At 37.3% G+C, this 25941-nt stretch overlaps 1 protein-coding gene across 2 annotated transcripts in view; it reads right to left on the bottom strand.

The window, feature by feature from the left end:
- Nucleotides 1-25941, bottom strand: part of Rfx7 (regulatory factor X7) — a 98227-nt gene that overhangs the window by 29827 nt on the left and 42459 nt on the right. For both annotated transcript variants that reach the window (XM_042281244.2, XM_042281243.2), the window contains exons 3-5: nt 17212-17245; nt 1888-1970; nt 158-280 (exon numbers count right to left, since the gene is read on the bottom strand). In XM_042281244.2, coding sequence (XP_042137178.1) covers nt 158-280; nt 1888-1970; nt 17212-17245 — 240 coding nt within the window. The remainder of the gene's footprint in view (nt 1-157; nt 281-1887; nt 1971-17211; nt 17246-25941) is intronic.

Raw genomic sequence — 25941 nt, 5'->3', positions numbered from 1 at the left:
TACCACAGAAGCTTAGAGCTGGAAGGTGTCTTGGAAATTTCTAAAAGCAGTGCCCAACTAGTAGCTAGATAATAAGGAAGGAATGACAAAATTAATCACAGTACCACATAGTACTCATCCACTGTAATACATCACACCGTAAGACACGAACACTTACTTGTATTCATCATAGACTTCTTGTTTGGGAAGTGAAGTCTCAGGATGCTCCTCTAAGGTATTCCGAATCCAGGAGAAGGCATGCATCTGCTGTGCTCGACTAGATGACATGGCATTCTGATCACTAATCATAAAATATAAACACATTTTAGCCCGGCCCCCATTAATAATTTTTAAGCAAGGCCTAAACGTTACATTAAAAACATATTAACAGCTGGGCAGTGGTGGCGCACACCTTTAATCCCAGCACTCGGGAGGCAGAGGCAGGCGGATCTCTGTGAGTTCGAGGCCAGCCTGGGCTACAGAGTGAGTTCCAGGACAGGCTCCAAAGCTACACAGAGAAACCCTGTCTCGAAAAACCAAAAAACCAAAAAACAAAAACAAAAACAAAAAAACCAAAAAACAAACAAACAAAAAAAAAAACCCAACAACAACAACAACAAAAACCATATTAACAGGTCAAAATGAACTCAGGACATATAGTAGATACTCAGTAATCTATAGACAAATTGTTCATTTGTGACTGTGAGCCAGTTTTTACAATCAGTGTCAGAATGCAATTACTGACCCATTCCATTGCTGGTTTGGATTCAAAAGCATGATAGGTGGTAGGGATATAATAACATTAGGTTTGTTTGGCCAAAATTACCTTTGTGTGAGTATTTCCTCACTTACTTGCCTGTTTATTTGCCTAAACTTACTAAATCATTAAATGTTTAAAACAAATATTATGGTAAATTCTTTATATTCCCTTTGGTCTGCCATGTAGAAGTACCTACCCTGAAATCATACTAACCACTACATCTCTAGAATGCAGGGGAGAGATTTCAAGAGGATTAATATCCCACCACAACCCTTCACACAATTGGGCTCTTGGCATAAACTACCATGTCAAACCAAAAGCATGAATTTTTATTATCTGGCAGTACTTTAATAAGCTGATCTCATGAAATCGGTATTAGACAGTATAAGGCAAGCTTTTCTATTGATTCTGACATTAATCTCAGCTTCCTAGAAGAGTCATCTGATTCCAAAATACCGAGCATGTTTTTAGATCAGGAAATGATTTAAATAGTTATTACATTTGGTATGAGGCAAGAGCAGGTAAAAGCAATGGAATTTTTACTGCATTTCTTCTTATGTACAATTTTAAATGAATAGAATGTTGAAAATAGCACGTGAGTGAAATGAATCCTAAGAAATACTTAAAAGGTAATGAAACTCTTATGAATAGAATCTGAAGAACAATTTTCTCCATGGAAGTGTTTTTAATGATGAAACTAAAGCAATATCCCAAGTACTTAAGTACCAAGAGAATTATGCTCAACACTGTACATTCTCTTTTTCCTCTTACATCCTATGATGTGCTTACTTATCATTACATTTAAAACAACGCTATATTTTAGTCTTCAGAATACTTACCTGGTTATTCTTTAGTTTTCTGTTATTTTTTTCACAATTTTTTATACTGCATAAATACTCCCAGTGGCCTATACAGCAAAACCCAACTTACATTTCTGTTTTTAGCCAGTAACACAAATGAATTAGTAAAATCTGCATGTAAATACTTAACCAAATATTATCAAACACCCAAATGACCTATTGTTTTGCCAGTCTGAGTTCTGAAAACCCTAGGAATACAACACCACCCACCAATCCTAACGCACACAGCTTAGCCCCATCCTACAAACAAGGCAGTTCTGACAAAGACAAGGACAAGAACAAGGCTACCTTTTCTCTGCACTGCTGAGACCAGAAGGCAGCTGAAGGTAGAGGTAGAGTTTCTCTAGGTCTGTAAACTTCTCAACTTCTTGCTGGTTACAAAGGGTTAAAAAGAAAGATTATTAAAAAAAATTCCTCCCAACTAAATTAATTAACATTTCCTGTAAAAACTACTGATCTCTTTCTAAATTTCAATTACCTAGAATGTGACTAATGCTAATGGAAGTTTAAAAAACTGGAATAAAACCCACAAACCCTTCTGAACTATGCAGGTGAAATTACAGTTGGAATTTCAACAGTGGCTTCTTTTTAGAGAACCTGTTTATAAGATTCTCTACTACTGCTGTTGAGCAATGATTCCATCCCTGCATTCCTTCTTATGCATTCCACTCATGTCATAACCCCTTTACAATGAAGACATCCAGGGTAACTTATTCAAGCCAAACTACACTGTAATGGAAAGTAAACTGGTTAGTGGCATTTCTGATGACAGATTTTTCTGGGGAGTGTAGGGATGCAGGAGGTCTTTTTCAGACAGGTTACTCTATTATGCAGATCTGGCTGTCCTGGAACTCTCTATGTAGATCAGTCTGGCCTTTAACTCACAGATATCCACCTGACTCTGCTTCCTGAGAGCTGGGATTAAAGGCATGTGCCAACATGCCTGGCTCAGAATTTCTTCTTAATAAAGCACAGTTTAAATACAGATTCAATTTTGAAGGGAAAATAATCCCACAACCTTGAACAGCCAATTTATTTTGTTTATGGGTATTATTTACAATTGTACACATGTATGTATGTATGTAGAGGCCAGGGGAGGATGTTGTGTATCTTCCTATATTGCACTCTGTTTTATTTCTTTGAGAAATGGCCTCTCACTAGGCCTGGAGTTGGCCCTTTACTGGCTAGACTGGTGGTCGGGAGGCCTTAGTGATACTCCCATCTCCCCCCCACCTCCCTCGGCAACACTGGGAGTATAGATGCAGGTCCATGCCCTGACTTCTTATGTGTGCACTGGAGACCCAAATACAGATCCTTATGCTTGTGCAGAAAACACTCTTACCTACCAAGTCATCTCCCTAGACCACAGCAGTCTGCTCCTATTATCAAAATTTATCCACACATATAATCTTAGACAAGCAGAGGTTAAATGCTCTTGTTGCTTTTGCAGAGGAGCTGGAGGATTCAATTCCCAGAGCTCACAACCAATTCACAAGTTGCTTTAATCTACCTATTATTTGCATATAGGTCTTAAATGTATAGTTCAAAAAATCCCATCATCTATAGGCATTTTCCAAATGGCTTTTGTTCTAATACCTAATGAGCTATATCTCTTAAAGAAAAAACAAAAACAAAGCAAGTGGGCATTCCTTCCTCAGTTTTTCATTGACCATTACCTTCTTTCCTTAGTTCCCACACTGTGTGGTTTTGGAGTCTGCTTAGTTCATTCTTCACATTGTATTCCACATTAACCCTTCAGTGGGACCACTAACTCTTTGCCCCATAGCCTTTCAGTCTCTTTATTTTCACTGCCACATATTACTCCAGGTCTTTTAGCTCTTCTTTTCACCAACAAAACAGAGTTTATGGTTTGGGTTTTGCCATGGTTCACAAATTTAGGAAGAGAATCACATAGCTATATTGCGTATTGTATATTACACAAATACTTGAACAATTACACAATATTGTAATATTGAACACAGCACAACAGAGATCAACACCACAATTTTTTTTTTTTTTTTTTTGCCTTTAAGGACTTAAGACAATATTTATATAACTAACTGGCTTCCCTGCCTCCAACTTCTCCCCTCTTTAATATATTAAAGTTGGCTCCTTAAATATCTTTATTAAATACTATCATTCTCTATTAACCTCCAAAGTGCCTATCATATTGAACCTAGGGAGGTTACACTGTAATAATAAAACATACATAGTATTATGGACAAAGTCAGAGAACTATAACTAAGAAAAGTATTTTATACTGATTGTGAAACTTGGGCTTCTACCTTTATGGATCTGAGAAGAGTAGAGAAGGAACTCAAGAACAGAGAAGACATTTCAAAATGTATTTCAAAGGAGACTTATAAAATGTAAAAAAAAATATTTTTGGGCCAGGCGGATCTCTGTGAGTTCGAGGCCAGCCTGGTCTACAGAGCGAGATCCAGGACAGAAACCAAAACTACACAGGGAAACCCTGTCTTGGGAAAAAAAACAAAAACAAAAAATAAAACAAGAAAATATTTTAGGGAAAGAATTTCAAAAATTTTGTTTTCTTATTTCAAGCAACAAAAAATTGTAAATGCTGTTATTTCTTTATTTGCAACCTGTATTTAACACAAAAAGAAAAACTACAAAATATCACTAAAAACTGCTAATATCAAACTCTATGAGGAAAATGGTAACAAAATGACCCAAGTGTGTACGAATGGTATTTTAGTCCAGTCTAAGTTCAGCAGTTTTCTGGTTTTAGACATTTTTGTCATTCAATGACAAATGTTGGCTTACAAAACAATGCTGGTTGATTTATGTAAAAATCCTAAACCTACTAGATTATCAAAGTAAAAGTATTATGTGGCAAGCCTTTAATGTTAAACATCAGATTATTTAATACACTTTGTGAAAACTTAAATGTAAAGAACAAAGGTTTTCTATTCCATTTTGAGATGTACTGGTTGTTAAAAACCACATCTGGCTGGATTTATGAAGTAAAGGATAATGGTGGTCTATTTTCATATCAGTGAACTATATACACTTAAGAACTGTGTGTGTGTGTGTGTGTGTGTGTGTGTGTTTCTAAGACAGGGACTCACTATGTAGCCCTGGCTAGGCCTGAATGCAGAGATCTGCTTGTTTCTGCTTTAATAACCTTACTCTAAGTCAGCGGTTCTCAACTTTCCCAATGCCGCTACCTTTTAATATAATTCCTTATGCTGTGGTGACCTTCAACCATAAAATTATTTTGTTGCTATTTCATAACTGAAATTTTGCTACTGTTAAGAACTGTAATGTAAATATCTGATATGCAGGATATCTGATATATGACCCCAAAGGGGTCACAATCCACAGGTTGAAAACTGCTGCTCTAAATGAAAGACACCATTCACAAGAAGCCTAGGCAGATCAGTGACACCCCACCCCTCAAGAGGCTGTGTGAAGGGAAGTGCAGTGATTTATTAAGGGCACAATATTGCCTCTTAAATGCAAATAGTTTGGAATTAGATTGAGTATTACTTGTACTGCACTGTGAATGTATATACTAAGTGTGAGTAATGGTAAAATTTATGCTATATTACCAGCAAAAAAAATATAGTTTAAGGGTTGGAGAGATAGCTCAGAGGTTAAATGTACTTGTTGCTTTTGCAGAGGAGCTGGATTAAATTCCTAAAGCTCATAACCAGGGACCCAACATTCTTCTCTCTCTCTCTCTCTCTCTCTCTCTCTCTCTCTCTCTCTCTCTCTCTCTCTCTCTCTCTCTCTCTCTCTCTCTCTCTCTCCCCTCCCTCTCCCTCTCCCTCCCTTCCTTCCCTCCCTCCCTCCCTCTCTCCCTCTCTCCCTCTCTGTAGCCCTAGCTGTCCTCACTCAGGCTGGCTTTAAACTCAGAGATCTACCTGCCTCTGCCTCTCTAGTGCTGAGATTAAAGAAGTGTGCCACCAAACACGGCTCCAACATTCTTTCCTAACCTCCATGGGTATCAGGCATACACATGGTACACACACACACACACACACACACACACACACACACACACACACACACACACACGCAGGCAAAATACTCATAAACATTAAATAAAAATCTTAAAAACAAAGTACAGCAACTATAGTTTATAACAGAGTTGGGCAGATGTGTCTTCACATCTGAAGACCTCAAACTTTGAAAGATCTCATTTTAAAAACAATGACCTACACCAACATCCCTTGATCGCTAGACTTAAGTTTTCACTTTTTAAGACGTTCTTTTTGTTGTTGTTTTTTTGAAGACAGGGTTTCTCTGTATAGCTTTGGAGGTTGTCCTGGAATCTCGCTCTGTAGACCAGACTAGCCTTGAACCCACAGAGATCCACCTGGCTTTGCTTCCCGGGTGCTGGGATTAAAGGCGTGGGCCATCACCACCCGGCAAAAGACATTCTTAAAGTAAAGTTATAAAAATGGTTTCAAATTTAGGGTGAGCCTCAAGTATTACCTAGTTTATTGAATAAATTGGGCGATAACTGATATAAGAAAATATAAGAAGAGGAAAAGGGTTCTTGCTTTCATCCATTCATATTTAGACAAGTAGTTCACTTATTTTGGAATTTCAAATGAACCAAAAGCTCATTTACACTTATCTAAGTGGGGCATTGTGGGGGAGATGTGGGGTTTAAAAATATACAGTTTTCATCTGGAGACATGGCTCAGAGGTTAATTAGCAACACTGGCTGCTCTTCCAAAGGTCCTGAGTTCAATTCCCAGCAACTGCATGGTGGCTCACAACCACATGCAATGAGATCTGGTTCCTTCTACTGGCCTGCAGGTACACATGCAGGCAGAACACTGTATACACAATAAATAAATAAATCTTAAAAAAAAAACAAAAAAAAAACACAACACAGCTTTGATGGCCTTTCCCCCTGAACTTTAAACATTTATACAAAACAAAACAAGCAAAACCTCCTGTTAATAATTCAACTTGAACTGAAGCTTGTAACACTATCCTGTGTGTTCCTCTATTTTAGATACTAGTATTCACTCATAAACATGCTCAGCTTATGGATAATTAATTTGTATTCATGGATTCATTTAGTAATGCTTTCAAGTATCAGGTTATACTTTCACCATCAACTAAGATGAAGCTTTATCTGTTTTGGTCTAATTAATTCTTTTATGAGACAGAATACTAAAAAATCAGATGAGGCCAGATAGAAACCTTTCTAAAAATGTAACATCCAATTTTGTTTTTAAAAATCTAAAATTATAAAATTACAAAAATCTAAAATTGTAAAACATTACAAATAAAGTACAGAGAGAACAGGTAGGCATGCTACATTTGCTTCAAATCTTTTTAACATCTCTTCAGCAGCAGCATATACAATAAGAATATTTGCATACCCAATGTTTAAAATATGAATGCAATGGGATCATCCTAAAACACTGATAGATCAAAGATAAACAAAATGTGATAGTTACACACAACAGCTATATTCAGCCACACAAAAAAATCATCTCATTTGTAAGAAAATAGATGGAAACAAAATAAGCCAGTCTCAAAAAATACTGTATATTTTCTTCTATATGTGCATTTTAGGGAGCATAAAAATAAAAGTGGGACTACTAGGAATGTTTAAAGGAAAAAGGAATAGAAGGAAAATGAGAGAAAACAAGGGGGAGGAGGTGAGCATCAACAAGATGTCATAAGTGCTGGGCGATGGTGGCGCACGCCTTCAATCCCAGCACTCGGGAGGCAGAGGCAGGCAGATCTCTGTGAGTTTAAGCCAGCCTGTGTTACAGAGTGAGTTCCAGGACAGGCACCAAAGCTACACAGAGAAAACCTGTCTTCTACCCAGAGAAACCCTGTCTCGAAAAACCAAAAAAAAAAAAAAAAAAAAAAAAAAAAACCAAAAAAAAAAAAAAAAAACCTGTCTTCAAAACAAAAACAAAAACATCCAAACATCCAAACAAACAAAAAAAAGTCATATGCATTTATGAACAAGTTATAAGAAAAGCTACTGGTTTACACAATCAGTATATGCTAACAAAAACAACAAAACAAACAAAAAACTAAAGTCAGATAAATGAAAAAGTATATTGTATAGAATGGTCTTCTTCATTTTTCTATTTTTGTTTCCAAGACAGAGTTTCTCTATGTAGTTTTGGTTCCTGTCCTGGAACTCTCTCTGTAGACCAGGCTGGCCTTGAACTCAACAGAGATCCACCTGCCTCTGCCTCCTGGGTGCTGGGATTAAACGTGTGCGCCACCACCCCAGGCCTTTTTTTCTGGAGAATCTGGATGTTTAACAACAGATACTGTGATTGCTCCCCAGAGGACAATCCCCTGGAATTAAGTATTCAAAGTACTTTTCATGTTGAGAATATTTAAAACAAGGGCTCTTCATCATAAATATGGTATACTAATCCCCCAGTAGTTACATGTTCTCATAAGACTTTTCTCTTAGTTTCATTTGTTTTTGGAGACTTATAACACAAGTCTTCCGATGTTCCAAGTAGTCAAATATCTCAGTCTCTTCATTCATAATCCCAAATCCCAGCACTTTGTTTCACAGGATTAAATAAGAAAGATAGAGGCAAAGGTATGAGGACTCTATTTTCCATGTTTGTGGTCTTAATTTTCAGTTTCCTAACTACTAGGAAATCAGGGGTGTTGTAGAGGTGTATGATTTCTTTTTGTGAGGTACCTACATAAACTAAAAGGAAATTATTTTTCTATTTTCTGTCCTAGAAAACATCAAGCAACCAGGAGAGCAAACACTTTATATTATTTTTGATTACTGTAAGAATTTGGCCTTTTATTTATAAACCTACTGAACTAGGTATGAAATGAAAATGGTTTAATTCCTCTGCTCTGCTCTAAGTAATGTGATCTAAGTACACTTGGAAGATGTTGAGTTACTAGGCGTCAGGGAAGGAAAAGTGAACCAAGTCCAATTAGCAAACCCCCAAACCCTAGTGTTGTAGTTTGAATGAGAATGGCCCCCATAGATTCACAGACCTCAATACTTGGTCCCGAGTTGGTGGAACTGTTTCGGAAGGATTAGGAGGTGTGGCCTTGTTGGAGGAAGTATGTCACCATGGGCAGGCTCTGAGTTTTCAAAAAACTCATTCCATTCCCAGGATGCCTTCTCTTTCTGTCTTATAGTTGTGGATCAATGTGTGAGCTTTCACCTGCTTCTCTGCTGTCATCATGGATTCTAACCCTATCTAAAAATCGAAACAAAACAAAGCAAGAAACTCCTTTCAATTTACTCCATCCACAATATGTGTGGAGAAATTGTAGCAATAAGAATCTCAAGGTGCTGTAATGTGAATGCTGAAAAATTCATTTTCCAAGATAGGACTATAATGTGATTCTAAGTGGATTCTGTGTATAATACTGTGAAAGTTATGTATCTAACAGTATAAGTAGATTTTAATAAGAAAGAAAAAAAATCAAAGAGATTGTCAGGAACATTCCCAGTATTAAGGAAAGTTTACATTTAGGAATGTGGTTTCAAATATAATTTGGGTTTTTATGTTAATTTTATTTATTTATCTCCTTAATTCTTAAAATTTAGATTCGTAAGTTAATAGTAATAAATTAGAAGAAAACTACAGGAAAGATACAAACAACATAGAATTTTTTAGGACTAAATAAAAAATATCACAGTTAATTAAAATGTCTTTACTAAGTTAGCCCAAGGTTATCTCACAAAATAAACCTATCTTCTAACACAAGCATTTTAAAGCCATGGTATATTTTAATTAGATGCTCCAAAACATGGTCTTAGTTTTAGTCAAGTCTGGGTTAGTATGCTGACCTTGGTTAGCATTTAGCATTCACTATAGAATGCTTCTTATAGCAGAGGAGGAGAAAAGGAACTTTTTCAAATGGTCATTCTTTACACATACCTCTTTAATGACGTATTATAGTATATACATTGGGCAGGGGCAGGAAACACTTGAGTGAGCTACTTTAACTTACTGTTAGGAGTGTGTAATCTCTCTTAGGAGGCGTGATTCTAATATGAGTCTGGTTCTAGAAAGCATGTATCCTATATTCTAGTGTTCCACACCACTTTTAGTCTATCCATTACATTAGCAGTTAAGGAGAATAAGTTAATTCTCCTCTCACTCAATAATGATGAAACACACTTGAAAGTTTCAAAATTAAATGAAATCATTCATTCATCTAGAATTAAGTATTTAGTACATTATAGGTATTATTTATATTTTAGTAACATGAAACTGGAAAATAAACAAAATTTATCCACAGGATGAAGATAAATGCTGTAAGCAAAAAAATGTTGGGAAGCATAATTTAAAACAAAGTGATCAAAGGCTTCCCACAAAGCAAAAGGGCAAATGCTTTGCAAAATGGCTGACCTACAGCAGAGATTCCTACAAGACATCGTTATTCTTTGTTATATTTTGCTTCCTATTGACTGGGTATTGTAATGGCACCAGGAGCAATGATAGCAGGTAGTACACATTACTAAAAGACAAAAATAGAGGTTTTCCCCCCATTTTCTGTCCTCATATAGATAATTATGGTTTCTCCAACCCTATGAAGAATGACTCTTGGGGCTGGGTGGTGGTGGCACATGCCTTTTCCCCCCAGCACTAAGGAGTTCCAGGCCAGTCTGGTCTACAGAGTAAGTTTCCAGGACAGGCTCCAAAGCTACACAGAGAAACCTTGTCTCAAAAAAAAACCAAAAACCAAAAACCAAACAAAACAAAACAAAACTAAAAAAAACAAAAAACAAAAAAACAAACAAACAAGTAAAACCCAAAAAGAATTGACTCTTGGAAGAACTTTGTCCATAAAGAATCCAACACAAACTCCAATGTCAGGCACTGTGATGCAAATAGAGAGCACTTAAGAAAAGTATCTTTGCTGAGGATGTAAAGCATGGTGGGGGCTGAGAAGACTTGAGAGCTCCTATCACTTCTGAAAGAGAACTCAGGAGCAACTGCTGACATGTGGAAAAATGGGTTTAATGTACTATATGTAATTTTTTAAAACTTTATTTTTATTTTATATGCATTGGTGTTTCGCCTTCATGTATGTCTGTGTAAGGTTGTCAGATACCCTAGAACTGGAGTTACAGGCAGTTGTGAGCTTCCATGTGGGTGCTGGGTATGAACCCAGGTCCTCTGGAAGAGCAGTCAGGCCTTGTAACTGCTGAACCATCTCTCTAGCCCAAGTATACTACATTTTCACCAGAAGCCAGAGACCATTTTTCCCCCCAGTGAACTCTTCCATATTTGAAATAGAAAAACCAATTCAAGAATTTTGATACAACAAGGAAAAGTAATTAGACATAAACTGAAAGGGATTAAAGTACTATTCATTAATACTATAATTAAGTAGGCATAAAGTGTTAAGGCCTCTACAAAAATTACTATATTTACAGGGCTGGAAAGTTAAGAGCACTGGCTGCTCTTGCAGAGGACCAGGATTTGGTTTCCAGTACCCACATGTTGGCTTACAACCCTTTTAACTCCAGCTCCAGGGAATTCAACATCTTCTGGCATCTGCGGGCACTGTTTACACATCAAGGTGCTTTTACATCTACACAGGCAAAACACTCATATACATCAAAGAAAACCACAACCACCGTATTCAGTTTGTAAACAGTGAGAGTGTGCTGCCAAAAGTCAATACAGGCAATAGGGCACTGGCTAGCAAAATATTTTAATTACCAACCACAGCAGCAGCCAAACTTTCAAGAGTTAACACTTAAGAATAGTTTTAAGAAAATTTCTATGAAATCTACAGAGCAAACTACAAAGGTGTATTGAGAGAAATTAGGGGAAGATCCATCTAATAGTGACATCCCAATCTCACAGAGGAGTACTCTGATAAAGTCACTGCAATCATAATAAAAGTATCAATGGGACAATTTTTCTAAAAATAGAAATTGTTAAAGTAACTCTAAAACTTGTATAGAAATGGCAAAAGCAATTTGAATTGTTTATAGATCTGTTACCCAGACATCATAATCATACAAAGTGACAGCAAACAAGACAATGGGTGACTTCACGGATGGAAGGGAAGACAGTATAGAAAAAGACCTGTACATTATAATTTTTGATAGGCTACACAATTCTCAACGAATGGCACTGGAACAGCTAGACACCCATGCAGGTGGCAAATATCAACTGAATCCAAAAACAAATTCAAAGTCAAAATGATTCAAAAATCAAAAAGAAAAGACTAAACTATACAAATTTTAGAAGGAAAATTTCCATGGGAAGGTTGAAATATTAGGAAAAGTGAAGTTAAGATGTTGGAAAGGCTGGGCAGTTGTGGCTTATGCTTTTAATCCTTGCACTCAAGAGGCAGGAGACAAAGATCCACATCCAGCCTTATCTACAGAAAAACCCTGTCTCAAAACAAAGAAACAAACAACAACCCCCTGGCTCCCAAACTCAAACAAAACAAAAATCAACCAAACAAAAAGATACCAGCAAATGCTTCCTTTAAAACATTTACAGAATGGCACAAAAATGGTCAAAAAAGAGCAGTTGTGTGCATCTGGAAACTGACTAAAGGAAAATAATACATGAAGAAGTACTTGTTACTAGAACTCTGAACTTCAGTAGATAACTATCAAAGTCCCTACTATTCTTGCTTGAGCCTGCTACCATGACCCCATCTCAACTGTCCGAATAGTAATGCTACCAAAATGAGGCTGCCTGTGTCTTAATGAAGCCGGGGGTAGGGTTAGATGCGCCTCCTGGAAGGTTAATTCCAGGATCAAGTAATTGAAAAAGCCCCTTGGACTGCCCTAGACAGTTCCTTCAGTTGTACAAGCTCTCTCTAACAATAGGGGGAAAAAATCTGACTATGGCTTGGAAATAAAACCTGGTAAGAGATTACTCTAAAGATACACATATACACTAAGGAAACAACATTTTCCCAAGGTGACCTTTGGGATACCACTTAAAAGCTCGTGCATATGGACTGCATCTCAAGCAGATGGCTATAAAAAGATTATAGATCACGTGCAGTAAATATGATGTTACATAAGCAGAGATGCTAATCATTTATGCCAGTCAAAAAAGGATCTAACCCCTCAGGGAACTCCTCCATTTCCCCTTTGTAACTAAAAGCCCGAGGAAACATAGGAGGAGCTCTTGAACCATGTGCTTTCTGGAGCCCATTGCTTTGGAATGTACTTTGCTTTCATTCTCACTAAATCAATGGCCTTCACTACTGCTTTTCTATGTTTTGCTCAATTCTTTAAGATACAAATGTAGTGGTATTTGCTCTGCCCATGACCTTGGGCTATAGGGCCCAAAGAAGGAGGTGCTTCCTGCCATTGTACATGAGTGACCTCTTATAAGAAGTTAGAGAAAGGTCTCATGACCTCTTCTCTTTGCTCTTGCCTTAAAGGTGGCTTCGCTCCTGGTCAGATCAGAGGATGACTTGTGCTGTCTACTCCATTCTGGAATTGTAAGTGTATTTCCTCTATTTATTTACTTATTTATTTTTGGTTTTTTCGAGACAGGTTTCTCTGTGTAGCTTTGTGCCTTTCCTGGATCTCACTCTGTAGCCCAGGCTGGCCTCGAACTCACAGAGATCCGCCTGGCTCTGCCTCCTGAGTGCTGGGATTAAAGGCGTGCGCCAACACCGTCTGGCACTCAATTTATATCTTAATAAATTCTGTTACCCATTTAATAGACTCACGTGGATTGATTGTAATATACAAAGAACTGAACATTTGTATCATGAAAGGTTCCTAAGACCCTTTTTAGTAATATAAACAAGGGAAAACTTGAGTACAAGTCAGCTAATAAAAATTTATTAATTAATAAACAGTTTTTTTTTTAATAGTCTAGGTTGGTCTTGAACTCACAATCCTGCTTTAGCTTCTGAGTCCTAGGTTTAGAAATTAAAAAAAAATATTTATTTATATTTTATTTGCATTGGTGTTTTGGTTATATGTATGTCTGTGTGAAGGTGTCAGATCATGGAGTTACAGACAGTTGTGAGCTGATATATGGGTGCTGTGACTTGAACCCAGGTCCTCTGGAAGAGCAGTTAGTGCTCTTAACCACTGGGCCATATCTCCAGCCCCCTGGTTTAGAAAATTTTAATAGAAAAACCAAAGTAGAGAGAAAGACAACCAGAGAAAAAAGAACAGTCTTCAAGACCAGAATAACATCAGTAATTTCAATATTATGCATAACTGAAATTTTAAAGAGGGGTAAAAATCCAAGAAACAGAAAAGTATGTGAAGAGATAATGCCTGAAAACTCTTCAAATTTAACTAATCTACTGAAGATGAATTCAGTAAATCCTGAGTAGGATGACACAAACTAATAAATAACTACATATGTAACAGTCAAACAGCTGAGAGCCAGAGTTTGTGGGTAAGCTAATGAGAAACAGAATGAATACAAAGAAATTTTGATAGCAAATAAGAGAAAAAGAACTCATCACATTGAGGAAAACAATGATGGATTAACTGATAACTTGCCATCATAATCAATAAAGACTGGAAGGCAATAAAATATCATATTCATAGCCATAAAAGTGTTAAATAATAATTCTATATCCAGCAAAGTTATCTTTTAAAAATGAAAGCAAAAAGATATTATACCAAAGAACTTATGTGTCAATATCCCAAACAGAAACCTATTATTCTGCAATTTCAAATATAAAATGTATTATTTAAAAATAACAAACATTTTCTATCACAAAATTCTTTAATTCTCTATTGGATTAATGAATAGCCCAACTAGTTTTTCTACTTCCATCAAGTTCCCTTTATCTATAGAGTACATTCTTTCAAATACACACACACACACACACACACACACACACACACACACACACACACACACACACTTTTGAGGGGATTGGTTTTTTGAGAGAGGGTCTTTCTATGTAGCCTGGCTGTCCTGGAATTTTCTATGTAGACCAGGTTGACTTTGAACTGAGATCCTCCTGTCTTTGCCTCCTAAGTGCTGGGATTAAAGGTGTGTGCCACCATGCCTGACTCAGCAATGCTATTTTTGAAATGTCTGAGCATTCTCTTCTGTTAAAAGCCTTCTACTGGGCTTTCAATGCACTTCGGATGCATGCCTCCTTCCTGTCATGGCTAAGTATACCAGACATAAACTACTCCCTACATCACTTCCTACTCTAACTGTTAGCATTTCCTTCCTTTCTATGAGTTTTAACTCACTGGAATCCTTATATTTTTCAAATATTCAAAACTCATTCTTAATTTTGAATTTTTGTGTTCACTTTGTCTACTACGTATTGCTGGCAGGCCATTACACAACACTGATTTTTTTTAAATTTATGTATATGTGCACAGACATGCCACAGCATGCTTATGGAGGAGAGAGGATAAACTTGTGGAGCTCTTTCTCTTTATTTGGACTCTGGGGATGGAACTGAGTTGCCAGGCTATTGCAAATGCATTATCCACTGAGCCATCTTGCCAGACCATGGTTGACTCCTCAGGTCTGCTCATCTATCATGTCCTCAAAGAGGTCTTTCCTGGCTAGGTGGCGATAGTGCATGCCTTTAATGCCAGCACTCGGGAGGCAGAGCCAGGTGGATCTCTGTGATTTCCAGGCCAGGTTGGTCTACAGAGTGAGATCCAGGACAGGCTCCAAAACTACACAGAGAAACCCTGTCTCGAAAAACCAAAAAAACAAAACAAAACAAACAAACAAACAAACAAAAATGTCTTTCCTGATCACACACTTAAGTTTAATCTGGCCACCATCATTTGCCTCAATGTGCCCTTTTCAAATTTTATGATGGCATTTATCAACATCTGATATTTCAAGTTCATTTGTTTACTTAACAGAAAATCTTTTGCTCTTTTTTAGTATTTAATTATTATTACTCATCTTCCTATTTTCTCCATAATGAGAAAACATGAATAATCCTCCAAAGTATGTATGCCTTATGTATACCTCAATTTACGAGTATTAGTTATTTGACCTGTAGAAGGGAAGCAACAAGATTACCCATTTTAGAGAACTATTGTAAGACAATGACAAGTAGAGGGGTAAAAGAAAGGAAAAAAGGAAGCCTGTTAATGAGAACAGGAAGTGAAAGACACAGGCAAAAACACCCCAACAAAGCCATCCTTCAGCCACTAAATTAGAAATGTACAGAACTTATGGAATATGCCCCCTATGAACAAATGCTATTTATCCATCTTTTGAGAGACTCCTATGCTAACAATAATAGAAAATACTAGTAAGATATCATATACTTATTCCAACACCAGATACCTCAAACTGACCAACCAAACCCTACAGAATTTGGATAGGAAAAGGTTCTGAAATGACAAGGAAAGGGAATTAGCTATCTTGACAATTCATAATTTAACAGTGCAAAGCTGTTAGATGCTCGTGAGCATAGAGTATAGCCTATGCTCCTGTGAAAGCTGGTAGTATTAACTGTCATTCCAGCAGCTGCATGTGTGTCTGTGTGTGAATGTGTGCCAGAGAGGGTGTGTGTGTGTGTGTGTGTGTGTGTGTGTGTGTGAGAGAGAGAGAGAGAGAGAGAGAGAGAGAGAGAGAGAGAGAGAGAGAGAGAGAGAGAGAGAAAGAGATGTCCCCCAGGTAACCTAGGCTGGTTTTCAAACTTGCAGTCACCTTGCCTTTTCTTCTGACTGCTGGGATGACAAGGCAGGCAAAGATGGCCTAGTTTTCCCTGTACATTTAACAGACAGACCTAAGGAGGGCTGGAGAGATGGCTCAGCAGTTAGGAGCTCTTGAAGAGGACCTGAGTTTGGTTCCTAATACCCATGTCAGGAGGCTCACAATCCAGTGCAACTCCAGCTCTAGAGAATTTAACAGCCTCTTCTGGTCTGCAGGTAACTGCACACATGTGCAGACACTCACACATACATATAAATAAGAATAAAATCTTTACAAGACCTAAGAAAGTACCAATTTAAACTATTATTGTATTAAAAATCTTAAAAGCAGCAACCTAAAGATGAAAAACAAACAAACAAAAAAACCTCACAGAAACAAACTCACCAAGGATATGAAAAGCTTTTTTTTTTTTTTTTTTAAGATTTATTTATTATGTATGCAGTGTTCTGTCTGCATGTATGCCTGCAGGCCAGAAGAGGGCACCAGATCTCATTACAGATGGTTGTGAGCCACCATGTGGTTGCTGGGAATTGAACTCAGGACCTCTGGAAGAGCAGTCAGTGCTCTTAACCTCTGAGCCATCTCTCCAGCCCCCATGAAAAGCTTTTATTAAAGAAAATTCTTGTAAGTATAGCCTAAATTTACAATGTGTTTGTAGTTGAATTCCAAAACATTAGCCACCAAAACAATGATGACAAAAGTTATCTAATAAATCAATCCACCAAACATTTAAAAATGTTTTCTTTAAATAATTACTTACATAATAGTAAGAATTTTAAATTACCCAATTTTAAGTAATCTTTCAGTAAAGATCAGTAAGATTCAAAACCATAATTGCTCCCAATTATGATTTTTAGGACTGATGAGATACATACAAGAAACATCGATAGTTGATGATGAATGTACCCAGAGGTTATAAATGTAAAATTTTACTTACAGAACTTAGTGGTATTTAAAATCAATATTTATTTAAGAATGGCAGGATGTTAGGTATTGCACTTACCAAAATGCAGTCCACTTTAGATTGTACAGTTTTGCTAAAAGAAAAAGAAAGTTAGTGTTAATAAATAATAGAGCATTACTAAATATAAGAACTATTCTTAAACAGAGACAATAAGTATACATACTAAGGAAAAACTGAAGCATCTTATTAAGTACTGTATTTTGTTATAATAACCACTTTAGCACAAATGAAAACAAATCAGACAAAACATTTGGATACTTTACACAGTCCTAAATTACCTTTCACAAAAGGTCTAAGATCAAGTAGATGCAACAAAACCTAGTTATGGGGAAGAGGAGATGGCTCAATGGTTATGAGTACTTTTGTTTTGTTTTTGAAACAGGGTTTCTCCATGTAACTGGCCTGGAGCTCCCTCTGTAGACCAGACCTGCCTCTGCCTCTGGAGTGCTAGGATGAAAGGCATGCGCCACCACCACCTGGCTTGGTTATGAGCATTTGCTACTCTTGCAGAGGACCCAGTTTCTATTCCCAGCACCCACATGATGGCTCACAACCACTTTAAACTCCAGTTCTGAGCATGCTTGTGGTGCACATACATACACAGATACAGGCAAACACTCACACCATATAAATAAAAAAAAAAAAATCTTAAAAAAAAATCCAGCTATTTGATAGAGGTTTGAAAGTGAAAATCAGTATTAAAATCTCATTTCAGTTAATAGACACAGCATCAAAATTGTTTACCTGTATCCATATGATGTGTGCCATCATCACCCAGCTACAAAAGATTTTTATAGCTCTTTTTTTTGGGGGGGGGGGTTTGAGACAGGGTTTCTCTGTGCAGCTTTGGTGCTTGTCCTGGATCTCACTCTGTAGACCAGACTGGCCTCGAACTCACAGAGATCTGCATGGCTCTGCCTCATAAGTGCTGGGATTAAAAGCATGCACCACTGCAGCTTGGCCTTCTAGGCTGATCTTTATCTCCACTTGTTTTCCTGTACTCTTAGTAGTTTTAATGGGATATAGGTTCTCTTGTAGATAAACTTTTTATGCATAATTAATAGTATTTTGACCATTTTCAGTATTTATATTTCTTTCCTAGTTATTCTAGTTATAACCTCTAGTACAATGATGAAGAACAATAGTGACATCAGGTATCTTTCATTCCCACACTAAAGAGCTTTCTTCTCAATTTTTTGAAATTAAGAATAATGCAGTTTTTGGAGTAACCAACCACTTTTAAAATTGGATTTAAGACCCACTCTGATATAGATCCCATACAATCACTAATAAAGAGGTTAAGAACATGAGACTATATAGGTCATGAGCCTAGGGGAAAACCTAATACTGTGAATCTGCTAAAGAAACTTAAGCAATAAAATGACTCTTAACGACATACAACTATAGCCATGGATTAGTGCCCTGCTCAACCCATATCAGAGAAGCTCTTTTTTTTTCTTTTTTTTTAAGATTTATTTATTTATTATGTATACAGCATGTATGACTGCAGGCCAGAAGAGGGCACCAGATCTTGTTACAGATGGTTGTGAGCCACCATGTGGTTGCTGGGAATTGAAGTCAGGACCTCTGGAAGAGCAGTCAGTGCTCTTAACCTCTGAGCCATCTCTCCAGCCTGAGAAGCTTTTTTGCAGTGGATGGGAATTAACAGAGACCCACAACTAGACAATGCACAGAGAGTGAGAAAGACTTTGGAGCACTCAGTCCTATATGGGATGTCTTCATCAAACCCCTCCCCTAGTGCTCAGGGATCTATGCAAAGGAAGAGGCAGAACAATTCTAAGAGACAGAGGGGATAGATGACTCCAAATGTAATAGGACTGATACATAGAGGGTTCAGAGACTGTGGCAGCATGGACAGGTTCAAGCCAGATGGAGTCCCAGCGCTGAGAGAAGTGAGTGGAGAGGGGGTATCATCTCTAACCAAAGAGCTATCTGCATCTGATACTCACCACCAAAGGGAAAAATCAGTTTTTGCCTATGGGTATATCAACTACATTCCAGTGCAGACCCTATGTTCAGGAGTAGTTGGCCAATACAAAACAGACTCAATAGTATTTTTGTGGACTTTTGTTTTGACATTTTTTTTTTCACCTTAATGGTCATTTGCTTGTTTCTTTTGATGGGGCAGGCCATGGTGACATGGACCTTTAATTCTGGAACTGGGGAGGTAGAGGCTGGAGGATCACGAGTGGGAAGTTAGCTTTGGTGGCATATCATTTGAGGCTATAAAACTGCATTTAAAAAAAAAAGGTGATTTTGGGAGGCTAGAGAGATGGCTAAATGGTCAAGAGTACTTGCTGTGCAAGCTTGAAGACCAGAATTCAGACTCTAGCACTAATATAAAAATCTAGGCATGGTCCTGAACAAGCATGAGGACCTGAGTTCTATCCTAGCACCTATGTGGTAGTGTGCTTGTAAGCCCGATCAAGGATATAAAAAACTAAACACACCAAGGGCTGGCAGGATGGCTAAGTAGGTAAGGAGGACACTTGCTGCTTAACCCGATGACCCATGTTTGATCCTGGAATTTCTAAGGTGGAAGGGAAAAACCTACTTCACAATGATGTTCTTTGATCTCTTCACCATACATGCTCAGGCACACACGCATGCACACACACACACATCTTGCACAGAATAAATGATTGTAACTGAAAATCGAAAACAAAGTAAAAACTGAATAACCAGTATTTTGGTAAGGATGTGGAACATTCAACACTCATTCATTTCCACTGGGATGCTTAAGAGCACTGGCTACTCTCCCTGAAGACCTGGGTTCAATTTCCAGTACCCACATGGTAGCTCAGAATTATCTGAAACTCCAGTTCCAGGGGATCCAATGACCTCTACTGGCCCCCTGGACTACATACTGAACAAGGTGTGTGTGTGTGTGTGTGTGTGTGTGTGTGTGTGTGACTTTAGTCTCAATCTGAGAATTTCATTCACTCAAGTCAAAGATGATAGTTCAAAGTATCAATAGATAACCATGTGCAGTTAAATGCATCATGGTAACATACTTAATTTATGTTTATTCACACATATTCATATGTACCACACTTCTTGAAGTCAAAAAGTAATACTCAGGGGCTGGAGAGATGGCTCAGAGGTTAAGAGCACTGACTGTTCTTCCTTAAGGACCCTGGTTCAATTCCCAGCACCCACATGCCAGCTCATATATCTGTCTGTAACTCCAGTTCCAGGGCATCTGGCACCCTCATACAGACATACTTGTAGGAAAAATACCAACACACACAATAAATAAATAAATTTAGGGCTGGAGAGATGGCTCAGAGGTTAAGAGCACTGGCTGTTCTTCCAGAGGTCATGAGTTCAATTCCCAGCAACCACATGGTGGCTCACAACCATCCATAATGAGATCTGGTGCCCTCTTCTGACATGCAGGTGTATATGCAGACAGAACACTGTATACATAATAAATAAATAAATCTTTAAAAAAAAAAGTAATACTCAACTAAATTTATGTAGCAAAACTACGACATATATAACAACTATGCTGGCTAGTTTTATGTGAACTTAACACAGGCTATACTCAACTGAAAGGAGAGATTTAAGGAAAAAACGTCGATTGAGAAAATGCTTCCATAACCATAAGATTGGACTTTATGAAAGTCTGGAGAGCATTTTATTAACTAGTGATTGATGGTGGCACGTCCAGCCCATTGTGAATGATGCCATCCTTGGGCTGGTGGTCCTGGATTCTATACGAAAGCAGACTGAAAGCCTGGTGGTTGTGGCACATGCCTTTAATCCCAGGACTTGGGAGGCAGAGGAAGGCAGATTGCTGAGTTCAAAGCCAGTCTAGTCTACAGAGCAAGTTCTTGGACAGCCAGGGCTACAGAGAAAACCTACCTCAAAATTAAAAAAAAAAAAAAGAAAAGAAAAGAAAAAAGCCAAGTAAGCTTTGGGAGCAAGCCAAGAAACATCTCTCCCTCACAGCCTCTGCATCAGCTCCTGCCTCTAGGTTCCTGCCCTGTTTGAATTCCTATTTCCCCCTACCTAGTGCTGATATTAAAAGCGTGTGCCACCTAAGTCCTGGGATCAAAGGCAAGAAATTCCAAGTGCTGGGATTAAAGGTGTGTGCCACCACTGCCTGGTCTCTATGGTTAACTAGAGGCTAGCTCTGCACTCTGATCTCCAGGAAGCTTTATTTATTAGAGCACAAGCAAAATGTCAATTTCCCCTTTTTTGTCTAAAATAAAAAAAGGTTATAACTAATATAAAAAAACTATATACAATAAATACAAGAACTATATATAATATATACAGGCAATAAGTACATCAACAATGTCTAGTCCATAAACATTTGACAAATTCAGAGAAAATACTCTATTATCTATCCTATCTTGGTTAGTCCAAAAGGTTGTACCTAATTCACTTTCAATTCTAACTTGCATTACCAAAACTATCTTTTAATGTCTCTCAACCTTATATATTTTATACTTCTTTAGGGATTTTCTTTTCTGAATCTAGTAACAAGGAAAACTGTAACTATGAAGTCTTCAACTCCATCAGAGACTTGAGAAGGAAATAATATTACCTGAGTAAGCAGGAAGTGCAAGCAAGCGACTTCCAAAAAATAAGAGAAATGACAGAAACAGCTGATTGCTTGGACAATGTTGGGACATCCACCTTCAGCCTACAGGCCTATGATACCTAACACACTTTTCCGTGATGCAGTACATTCTGAAGGGCTATCCTACTTGTCTTGGCAAAGTTTGGCAGTTACTTCTATTGTGTCCTGCTTGTCCAATTTGGATAGCATATTGTCAGCAGGCAAGGCAAGGGCATTTTCTTGCCCAGTGGTTAACTTTTGCCACAAAGAAAGTAACCTCCATGTGGAGTTTCTTCAATGCTTATCATCTTCTCTGAAGTAGAGTGGTGTTGCCAGGAGCAGACATGTCTCACTGTCATTAAAACAAACAACAAACAAAAAAACCCCTGTATTTTAAAACATTTTAAACGCCATATATTCTGTAAATCTCTGAAGTATCTGAAGACCACCCGTCTACCTAAAATATGTTTGATCTTGAAAACATACCTAACATGACTACAAATTTAATTGTAATAGATGACCAACTACTGACCTGCATTTCTTTATTAGCCTCAATAGTTTGTAAATAGTTTGTAATAATAACTTTCAAGGACTAGCAATTTGCATTAATTGTTAAATGAGTTGTATAGGTATACTACTTCAAGAGTAGAAATGTGTGTACAGTATGTTCTAACAAAAAATTACCTTAAATTTTTATCAATAAACAAAAATTCTTATCAATGTAAAATATTTAAAACTAGCAGTTGCTTTTTGGTTTAAAAGTAAATTCAATAATCTACTTTTTTATTCTATTTCTATATTCCCCATTTCTTTCCAAAGTAGATTCAATAATCTACCCTTATATCCTAAAATATCTACATCTCCTTTTTTCTTTTCAAAACAAGAACCCTGAATCTAAATTCCTTTGTTCAGCTTTCTTCCTGACCATTACCATTACCAACTTGTAATAACCCCCCCTAGACAATGACAAATATCCATAACCCATTGAATGACCAAAAACCACCCACATTCTTGGGAATGTGGATGTCGTGTTCTTAAATTTACTTCCTGCTGTCTGGGAGCAACGGCATCTTTAGGGGACTCTAAAAAGAAAAATTGGGGTTAATTGTCAAGTCCTGGGAGAGGTAGCTTTATCAGTTGTTGTCCAGTCTCTGTATAATGGAAAAGTGTCTCAAGTCCTGGTAGAGTAGTCTGTGAGGATAGATCATCTCAGCTAGCCACCTCAAAATTGTTCATAGCAGTTTGTAGTCTAAAGCCAACCTTTGGGTGGTGTTTGTCAGCTTAGTGGCATTATCATAGTCCTGGTGGAATCGTAGTTGTGGGGCCCCATCAATCTTTTGGAGACGTCAAAGGTTGCTGCTAGGTGTGGTCATAGTTCAAACACTTTTAATGTCACATGCAGCAGATCTCAAAGAGGTTAAAGGATCAATATTTTGTACATCCAGAGTACAAAAACTTAATTCCTAGTTGTCTGATAGAGACTCAAACTCGAAATCATGTACAGGAAGCTAGATGAAGACTTTTTCTAGAATTAGTTAGTACTCTATATGACCATTAATATGACAAAAAATTTAAAAATAAATATATTAATCTTATATTTGAGACAATATTCATACCTTATGAAAAAAATTTTAAAGAGTCAAAATAAAACCAAAGAATTTATGAGATTAGTGGCAATAGACTAGTCCCTAACTTTTTGTTGTTCTTCTATCCCGTATCAGGTGGCTCTTCTGACATGAGACAGAGATTGTGGATTTTACTTTAATAAGCATGCTTGGGCTTTGAGAAGGAGAGAACCACACTCCAACTCCAAAGCCAGCTTTAATTTTTCAATTGGACTGGGACTACAAAAAGATCATTTGCATTATGTGTCTGTAGAAAACAGCATAAGCAAACATTTGGGAAGATTTATAAAATTTTATCCTGTTGGAGATGTGATATACCAATAGACGAATTAATTTACTCTCTTTCTTGGGACTTTTTTTTTTTTTGGATGATTTGTCCTTTTTCTTCAGACATCTCAGTTGTCCAGTGATCTTCAGATTTCTCAGCTGTTTGTCTTCATTCTCCTGGAAACCAAAACTCTTCCCTAACCCTAATTTTGGGGTGGTTCCCTTATGACAAATTATATCTGATCAAATGAAAAGCATTTGTTAGTCATATGTTAGGTTAAATTGAATGCTCACACTGGTTGATGAGCTATCACCTCTTCTAATTAAGAGGTTTCTCTTGTTTAAATCTAATCTTTATCAATTTTAATTTATGGTTTCTTCTAAATTTTTTTGTCATCTCTTCTACAGGTGTTCTATCATCCAGAGTAGTATGGTTTCTTACAATAGGCATTAGGTCTTTCAATTGCTCTGGGAAACAGTTTCCTCCATGATGACAGGCAACGACTGATCTGAATTTGACATGGGAGCTGCAAGAGGTCCCTCAAGGCGTTTCCTGATGGCAAAGGGTTACCTGACTGTCCCTTGTTGATCTACATCCTTTAGTCCAATGCCTGCCTTTGTCACACCTTCTCCATACTCCAGAAGGGAGGGGCATTCTGTATGGATTATTTTTAGCAAAAACATTGTTTCTAGACATGTCCTGTTTATAATCCCTTTTTAAGTGATCTTGTTCACCACAATTATAATACCTAACACTTCGATTTTTCTTAAAACCTCTGGAAATCATTTCTCCTATCCAAGCATCATCATGCTTATGAGATTCAATATTGACTATATCTCAGATCCATTCCTCTAAGGGTGCTGATCTTGCCTTTAATAGCCTAATTACCCTTTTGCATTGTGCATTAGCATTTTCAAAAGCCAGAGATTCAGATTTATTTGTCTAGCTTCTGAATTTGGTATCATTCTATTTATTGCTGAAGTCAATCTTTGTAAGAAATCAGTGGTTTCCTTTGGACCCTGTAGAACTTTAGTAAATGACTTAGTTCTCTTTCTTACTTCTTCAATTCTGTCCCAAGCATTCAAGGATACTGCACAGCATAAAGCCAGGGTGTGGTCATCATATAGAGATTACCTTTCTACATGAGCATAATCTCCCTCTCCAAGAAATTGGTCTTGAGAGATTTGCACACCTCTAGCCCTACTTTGTTGTTCAATGGTCTTTAGCCTCATCTTTCCACCAGGTCCTCCAGCCATATCACTTCCTGTCTGTCTGTACAGATGTCCAGTTCTCTATGATTAACTAATGGCTAGCTAGCTCCATCCTCTGAACTTCAGGCAAGCTTTATTTGTTAGAGAACAAACAAAATATCATCACAGGGTACACCTACACAGAGATTGACTGATGATGGATAAGGACTGGGTACACTTGCACAGAGACCCTCGAAGGACAGATAAGGACTGGATACACCTGCATGCAGACCCTTGGAGGTGGATAAGGACCGGTACACCTGCACACAGTCACAGACATATTTCAAGGCTGTTTGCTGAGATAAGCCAGCCTCATAGAACACTTCAGTCAGAACTTGACCATAATCCTAAATTGTCTCAGGGTCCCCCAAAGATTACCAGCACCCTCAATCAAAAGGAAGTAGTCTAGGGAACTATGCCTACATTCTCAAAATACTGGTTATAAATGTGTTTTCATTTAAAGGAGGTTGGTTACAAATTGCTATCAGCCACAGTCAATCTCTTTCTAAAGGAAGAAAGAGGGATATGACATAAAAATGATAGTATAAAAAGGTAGATTACTGAATCTACTTTAATCTAAAAAACAACTATTAATCTTACATATTTTACATTAGTATGGATTTTGGCTTATTGATATAAATTTAAAGTTAATTTTGTTATACTGTATGTATACTTATACTCTTTTTAAGATATTATGTTTATGCAACTCATTTAAAATGTAATGTGTGATTAAGAAATACAGATTAACAGTCATCTATAACAGTCAAACATAATCATGTTAGTTAGGTTTTCTAGTTATACAGAGATATATTTCAAATAGATAGGTAATCTTCAAATACTTCAGTCCTTCAAATACTTCAAAGACCTACAGAATATAGCATTTAAGAAGTTTTAATAATTTGGACTTTTCATGACTATGAGACACATCTACTCCTGGCAATACCAATTTACTTTATAAAAGGATGATGGGCACACCAAAGAAACTCCATAGGAGTTTGCTTTCATTATGGTAAGATTAGCCATTTGGGAAAGAAA

Source organism: Peromyscus maniculatus, chromosome 7 (genome assembly GCF_049852395.1).
Source record: "Peromyscus maniculatus bairdii isolate BWxNUB_F1_BW_parent chromosome 7, HU_Pman_BW_mat_3.1, whole genome shotgun sequence".
Taxonomy (NCBI): Eukaryota; Metazoa; Chordata; class Mammalia; order Rodentia; family Cricetidae; genus Peromyscus; species Peromyscus maniculatus.
Note: the sequence above shows the minus strand (reverse complement) of the source record. Positions and strands in the feature narration are given on the sequence as shown.